Source organism: Myotis brandtii, unplaced genomic scaffold, assembly GCF_000412655.1.
Source record: "Myotis brandtii unplaced genomic scaffold, ASM41265v1 scaffold601, whole genome shotgun sequence".
Classification (NCBI taxonomy): Eukaryota; Metazoa; Chordata; class Mammalia; order Chiroptera; family Vespertilionidae; genus Myotis; species Myotis brandtii.
The window spans coordinates 389,408-396,878 of record NW_005370276.1 but is presented as its reverse complement, the minus strand read 5'-3'; the positions used below and the strand labels follow the sequence as shown (position 1 = coordinate 396,878).

The window sequence follows — 7,471 nt, the reverse complement described above, 5'->3', positions numbered from 1 at the left end:
AACATCGATGATGAGAGAGAATCATCAACCTGTTGCCTCCTGCACGCCCCTCCCTGGGGATGGAGCAGGTGCCTGACTGGGAATCGAACTGTGACCTCCTGGTTCATAGGTGGACGCTCAACCACGGAGCCACGCCGGCCGGGCTTCACTTTCTGTTACTAGTGCTAAGAGACGCTGCTGGATCCTTATGCAAACCCATTCACTTTACAGAGACCAAACTGATCGGGTTTCTTATCTTGCAGCCCAGCAATTCTAATCAAAACAGGAATAAATAGGATCTGGTTAGGAGTGGCTGCTGGAGGGTGAGCAGAGGGTGGGCCTTGGGGAAAGGTGCTCTAGACCAGCGGTCACCAGCGAGTCAGTGGTCCACGAGGTCCGAAAGGTTGGCGACCGCTGCTCTAAAAGACATGATAGCTGGTCCCACTGAGGCCCCCCTCCACCCATTCTCCACATGGCAGCCAGAGGGGGCATTTACAGACAAATCAAAGCACACCTCTCTTCTCCTCAAAGTCCCCCTCCCCGTGGCTTCTCACTGCCCTTTGAATAACACACAACCATGACCTCTGACTCAGGGGGTCGCACCTCACATCTTCCTCTCATCTACCCTCTAACCCCAGCTCTCCATAATTCAGCCACCTTAGCCTTTTACTGATCCTCCAATAAGCCAAGGCCACGCCCGGCTCAGCCCCTTGAAACACCCTGTGCCCTCTGCCTAGCTCCCTCACTTCCTTCAGGGCTCTCTCTGCCCAAGTCACCTCCTCCGAGAGGCCCACCCTGAACACTCCGGTGAGTATATCCCAGCTCAGTCATGCTCTAGCTTACCATGACTTTCTAAAACCACCTTGCTGATTTTTCTGCTTGCATGTTCATAGTTCATTTCCTACTTTGAGACCAGTGATGGCGAACCTATGACACGCGTGTCAGAGGTGACACGCGAACTCATTTTTTTGGTCGGTTTTTCTTTGTTAAATGGCATTTAAATATATAAAATAAAAATATCAAAAATATAAGTCTTTGTTTTACTGTGGTTGCAAATATCAAAACATTTCTATATGTGACACGGCACCAGAGTTAAGTTAGGGTTTTTCAAAATGCTGACACGCCGAGCTCAAAAGGTTCGCCATCACTGTTCTGGACCCTAAGCTCCCGGAGGCCAGGAACTGTGGCCCAATTGTCCACTGCCTGGTGTAGAATAGGGGCTAAGAAAGCAAATGCATGCTGGGCGACTAAATAAAGGAGGGACAGGGAGAGAGTGACTGTGTTCCACTTGGACTGTACTCTGGGGCCAGAACTTAACGTTACCCCTATTTTGGGGGGGAAACTGATGTTAAAATAAATAACTTTAAAAAAAAATAATACAAATATTCATTCCATTGAGTTTAGTTCTAATAATGATGATGATGATGATAGCAGCAAACACCTACAGCACGCCAGCCACTGCTCTGTTTTGCATGGATTAACTAACAATAATAACAAAATAATATGTTATTTAATAATAATAACTACAGTAGCTCTTATAACAACCTTACGCAAACACCTACAGCACGCCAGCCACTGCTCTGTTTTGATGGATTAACTAACAATAATAACAAAATAATATGTTAACTAATAATAATAACTACAGTAGTTCTTATAACAACCTTATGAGGTAGGTCCTCCTGTTATCCCCATTTTACAGGGGAGGAAACTGAGGCTCAGAGAGGTTGAGTGACTTGCCCAAGGACACACAGCCAAGAAGAGACAAATCCAGGATTTGAACTGGATCCCGAAAACCATCACAAGGACCCTATTTCTGGGAGTTCACTCCCACTCTCGGTGCCCTCTGCCCTCCAAGCTGACCCACCCCGCATTGACCTCTAATGCCAATAAATCACCCCTCACCATCTCTGAGCATCCGCAGGGCGCCCGGCCCCACCCCGCCCCCTCCCGCTCGAGTCTGCGCTGACCCTGCCTTGAGATGCGTGAGCGCTTCCTCCACGCGGGGCTGGTTGTAGCGCACCATGTAGCTGTGCATGTCGGGGTAGTTGCTGCGGATGTTCTTCTCCGTGGACCCGTTGGGCACGGTCCCGAACTTCAGGGGCGGGTACTGCTCCTGGGGCCGCTGGAACTAGGGCAGAATGGAAAGTTACTAGGGCGCCCCCTTGGGGCCGTCGGGGTGAGGATGTACTCCATCCAGATGTCCATTCCAGCTAGGGGACACCCCAGTGCAAAAGTGTTCCTCAAACTTGCTCACAGTGGCCTATAGTAGGAAACACTACTGCTCACCCACAAATATCTATACATTTGAAGGCAGTGGCCTATAGTAGGAAACACTACTGCTCACCCACAGATATCTATACATTTGCAGGTATATACCTATACCTATACCCATACCCATACCTATACCTATACCTATACCAATCCTATCTAATAATAGACAAACATGGTAATTGATCGTATTTTCGTTACACCTCCCATTGGCTAATCAGCGAGATATGCAAATTAACCACCAACAAAGATGGCGGTTAATTTGCATATGTAGGCATGAAGCAGCGGAGCGAAGACTGAAGGCGGCTCTGGCCGGAGCAAAGGCCTGGGTCCTGGGTGCCGGAGGAAAACCGGTGCCGGCAGCCAGGGGAAGGGAAGGCCTATTGCACGAATCTTTTATCTATATATATAAAAGCCTATGCGACTGGAATGCCAGAACAACCAGAATGACCGGTTGCTATGACACACACTGACCACCAAGGGGCAGATGCTCAACGCAGGAGCTGCCCCGCGGTGGTCAGTGCGCTCCCACAGCCAACATCCCATGGCTGGTCAACCTCCCCTAGCTCCTCCCCATGGCTGGCCAACCTCCCACGGTCCCTCCCCCGGGCTGGCAGACCCCAGCCAGCAGCCGGCAGGAAGGCAAGCCCCAGCCGGCGCTGATCGCTGGCCAGGCCTAGGGCCCCCACCTGTGCACGAATTACATATACACATAATCAGTAATATTAAAATACTTAACCCCCAGCAGGGCCTGGTCATGGTCCAGTCAAAAAAGACACTGTCTGCAGACTTTCAAGAAGGACCCCAGAGGCCCCTGACATGCCAGGCATTAACCCTTAACTTGCTGGGTCCATGGGAGGTCCCAGGGGCAGGGGCAGGGGCTGGCACGGGGAGGAGGGGAGCCGGGCAGTCGTTATTTACCGATCTGTTCAGACATAGTTCACTGTTTTAGCAACAGACACAGCCAGACAGGTGTGTGCTGGCTCAGTGTCAGTATCTGACTAGACAAACGTTTCATAAAGCCACACTCATCCTTATTTCCTAAGATGCAGTCAGACGTATTTTCTCTTCTATTCAATTGCATTAAACAAATTGCTGGTGGCCATCCATTGAATGGATTGCTCAACCTTCTAAGGCAGCGTTTCTCAACCTCCCTAGTGCCGCGACCCTTTAATACAGTTCCTCATGTTGTGGTGACCCCCAGTTTCATTGTTACAAATTGAACATAATGAAAGCATAGTGATTAATCACAAAAACAATACGTAATTATATGTGTGTTTTCCGATGGTCTTAGGTGACCCCTGTGAAAGGGTCGTTCGACCTCCCAAGGGGGGCGCGACCCACAGGTTGAGAACCGATGTCCTAGTAGATGACTCCTTTCCTTCTCAGTCTGCACAGGAGGCTAGTTTCAGTTCTGTGAACAGTGACCCCCGATGCGGCAAGTACAGAAATCGAGAGTCAGCGTTTAGAGCAATTTAACTCTGCAAGTCTCCATTATAAATTTCACTTTTCTAGTAATGCATTTCGATTGTATTTCATAAAAGCATTGGTCTCCACTGGATTAGAAATTTCAAAAATTAGTTCTTCATCACAGTTTGAGGGAAACGGGTTCTGTGAACAGTGACCCCCGATGCGGCAAGTACAGAAATCGAGAGTCAGCGTTTAGAGCAATTTAACTCTGCAAGTCTCCATTATAAATTTCACTTTTCTAGTAATGCATTTCGATTGTATTTCATAAAAGCATTGGTCTCCACTGGATTAGAAATTTCAAAAATTAGTTCTTCATCACAGTTTGGGGGAACGGTGGTCTAGACTATCCCATTGGTCACTTCTGCCCCTGGAACATTTGGCAGCACTCTTCCCCTGGGAATATTTAAATAGTCCATTGCGGGCTCCAGAACTCTACCATTTTGGAACTCTTTCTGGGAGGAGACCCTCCCCCCCTCCCCAGGAATCCCCCTCTGCCCACCCACGTGACAAGTTCTGTGACCTCCAACCCCAGCCAACTCCCCGCTCCCCAAACACACACACACCTTTCGGTCACTGAGCCCAGACACGGTGTCCACGTACTCCTCCTGGATCATGAAGGCGGCCAGGTTCGCTGTGTAGCTGGCGAGGAAGATGACGGCGAAGAAGGCCCACACCAGCACCATGATTTTGCTGGTAGTACCCCGGGGGTTCTCCACGGGCACTGAGTTATTGAACACCAGGGCCCAGAGCAGCCAGATGGATTTTCCAATGGTGAAGGTTGAGCCACCAGGGCCTGCAGGGGGCCAGGAGGGGGGGCGGGACATGGACCCCAAATCCCTTCGGCTCCATGAGGGAGCAGAAAGAACTACAATTCCCAGTGGCCCCTGAGGCCTCTGCCACCTCAAGGGGCCATCGCTCTACCCCAATGCCCGCTGGGAAATGTAGTTCTCTCTGAGGTCCAGGCGCTCTGAGGTAGGGTGATGGAGGAAGGGGACTCACGCTTGCCGGTAGCCAGGCTGCGGTTGTAACCCACAGGACTGAGGTACTCGAAGATGAACACAGTGACAGCGACCACGGTGAGGCACATGACGAACATCATCACCCACACAGCGGGGCTGTAGGGCTCTGGGGACAAGGGGGTGGTGGTGGTCATGGCTCAGCCAAGCAGAAGATTGGGGGACCACACAGACATGTGACCAAGGTGCAGCCCAGGTCTGACCCTGTCCTACCCTCTCCCCTTCCCAAGTTTCCCATCTCGGGAACAGCCTCGCTGGCCACACAGGCCCCTGAGAGCCAGTCTCTCTCAAAGACAGCCATCTCAACCATTCCTGTGGTCTCAGGCACCAAATAGGAACCGTCTTCGAAATATGACTCCTGAGCCCCGAGCCGAGTCTCCATCTCCCCTGGCCATCCCGCTCCCCCGCCACCCCCGGGCCATTCATGCCCCACACCACGGCACCAGCTCCCAGGTTCCCCATCCTGGGAGTCCCACCCTCCATTCGGTCACAAACCAACCCCCTATTTGCATCCTCTCTCTCTCCCTTTTTCTCCCTCACCAGCCACAGCCTATCAGTCCTCAGCCCCATCCTCCCGTCCCCACTCCTGGATCAGGCCTTGCCCCCTCTCCTGGGCCACCTCACCAGTCTCTCCCTTCAAGCCTGTTTCCCCCCCCCCCCTTTCCATGGCCCTGGAGGCTCTTTCTAAACTGAGAGGTGACCTGACCCCTCCCCAGCTCACAGTCCTCCCTGGCTCCCTAGCACCCCAGAACAAAGCCCCACCCTCAGCCTTGCTTCCGCCCTCCTCTCCAACCGGATCACTGCAGACCCCACTGCTTGACCCACCCAGACCTCACAGTTAGCCACACCCTCTCTGCCTGGGTCTCCACAGCTCCCCTCCCATCTGGATCCTGTGCCCCCTCCTCACACGGCCTCTGGGAGTTCACTGACAACAAGCCCTTCCCCTGAGATTAGTACGGGCTGCTTTGATCTCCCTGGGCCGAGTGCAAGCGGCCAGGCCTGCCCCTGTCACCGCAGAGTGGCCACCCCGGACTGTTCCTGCAGCATCTGGGGACATGCCTGTCATCTCCACTGGGCAGCATGGTGGGTCATGCCTACGACCCTGTCACTCCCCTGCTGAGAGCAGGGCCCACGTGGTGCATCTCAAGATGCCTGGCAGACCTCGGTGCCCAGAGGAAGCCACGAGAGACATCGCTGGGGAAAATACCAGGAACAAAACACGCAGGAAGCTGTCCCTTCTCCCAGCGCCTCCCCCGCCAGGAGCTGTGCTGCGACTCAGACAGCAAGCGGGAAATGACAAGACTTTTCCTTCTATTTCCCCCGGCTGAGGAAATGAGCTCTCTATCCTGTTCCCATCCAGCTCAAAGCCCAACTCACCGGGGTGTCAGCTTCCCAGCACATCTCACACCGTCCCCTTGTCTCACCCTCGCTGCCATCTTTCTCCCGCCGCCCGCGGTTAAAACCCTTGCCATTTCAGTAAGAGGAACACCCAGTCTTCCTGCCACGGCCCCCCGGCCACCCCTCTCACTGGCTCCGTTCCTCCGGTCACACAGGCCTCTCCCTATTTCACAGATACTCCATGCACATCGCCACCCTTGTCCTTGCTGTTCCCTCTGCCTACAATGCTTTTCCCTGCAGATCTACAAAGGACCGAGTCGCCTCCGCAAAGGGGCCTGCCCGCCCCACCACCGCAGCACCAACACCATTCCTTTCCTTCTCTCCCCGACCCCCAACTTAATTTCTTGTGGTGCTGGTCACCATCTTAAGTGATTTTTGTCCCTGGACCCCTTTAAGAATTTATTTTGTCTCCCCCAGGAGGCCAAGAGCTCTGAGAGGGTGGGGATTAGTGCGCAGCTCAGAGCCTGACACACACGAGGTGCTCAAAAAACACTGTCTGGTGGGTGAATCGGGCACCGACCCTGTGCCGGTACCATGCTAATCTCTTCCTCATCTCATACGTACATACTGGGGGGACTTGGATTTTGTGGGGCCTGAAGCTCTTACAATTTGGAGGGTTCTCTGTAAGAAAAAAAGAATACAGCCTGGTCGGCGAGGCTCACTGGTTGAACCATGATCTATGAACCAGGAGGTCATGGTTCCATTCCAGGTCAGGCCACACCCCTGAGTTGTGGGCTCCATCCCCACTAGGGGGCGTGGAGGAGGCAGCCAATCAATGATTTTCTCTCATCATTGATGTTTCTCTCTCTCCCTCTCCCTTCCTCTCTGAAATCAATAAAAATATTTAAAAAAAAAAATACAAAATCATGACTACAAAACCAGGCCCAGGGCCTTGAGGAGGCTGTGCGAGAGAAGGCAGCCGAAGCTCATTATTAGCTTCATGGTCAAAATGCTTCTGGTAGTGGAAATGACTTCTCCCATATTACAGATCAGGAAACTGAGGCTCAGAAGTGAAGCCACTTGACGGAGTCACCGCGAGTCCCGGCAATACCAGATGGGACTGGGCACGCAGCGGCCCCCGAGGGAGGCCGAGGGGGACACGGTGCCGTTGCTGCGCGCCACCATCACGCTGATGCCCGTCTCCACGAAGGGGACGGAGAAGTCCACGATCTCGGAGCGCTCCTCGTTTATGGTGAGGGAGCCGATGGCCATGTCCGCGCGCTGGTAGAACACCTGGGGTGAGGGTGAGGAGGGGGTGAGGGCGCCCCGCTGGCTCGGGCAGATAGACGCGGGAGGCAGGCAATACCGGCCCCGGGAGGAGGCCAGTGACAGCGCAGGAG

The 7,471-nt window shown here is 53.2% G+C and overlaps 1 protein-coding gene across 1 annotated transcript in view; it reads right to left on the bottom strand.

Annotated features, from left to right (window-relative positions):
* GRIN2D (glutamate receptor, ionotropic, N-methyl D-aspartate 2D) overlaps positions 1–7,471 on the bottom strand; it is a gene marked incomplete at its 3' end in the record, with an annotated part of 39,383 nt that overhangs the window by 20,055 nt on the left and 11,857 nt on the right. Inside the window, exons 6-9 of the mRNA XM_005879586.1 lie at positions 7,211–7,364; positions 4,717–4,842; positions 4,281–4,510; positions 1,947–2,107 (exon numbers count right to left, since the gene is read on the bottom strand). Of these exons, the coding sequence (XP_005879648.1) occupies positions 1,947–2,107; positions 4,281–4,510; positions 4,717–4,842; positions 7,211–7,364 (671 nt within the window). The remainder of the gene's footprint in view (positions 1–1,946; positions 2,108–4,280; positions 4,511–4,716; positions 4,843–7,210; positions 7,365–7,471) is intronic.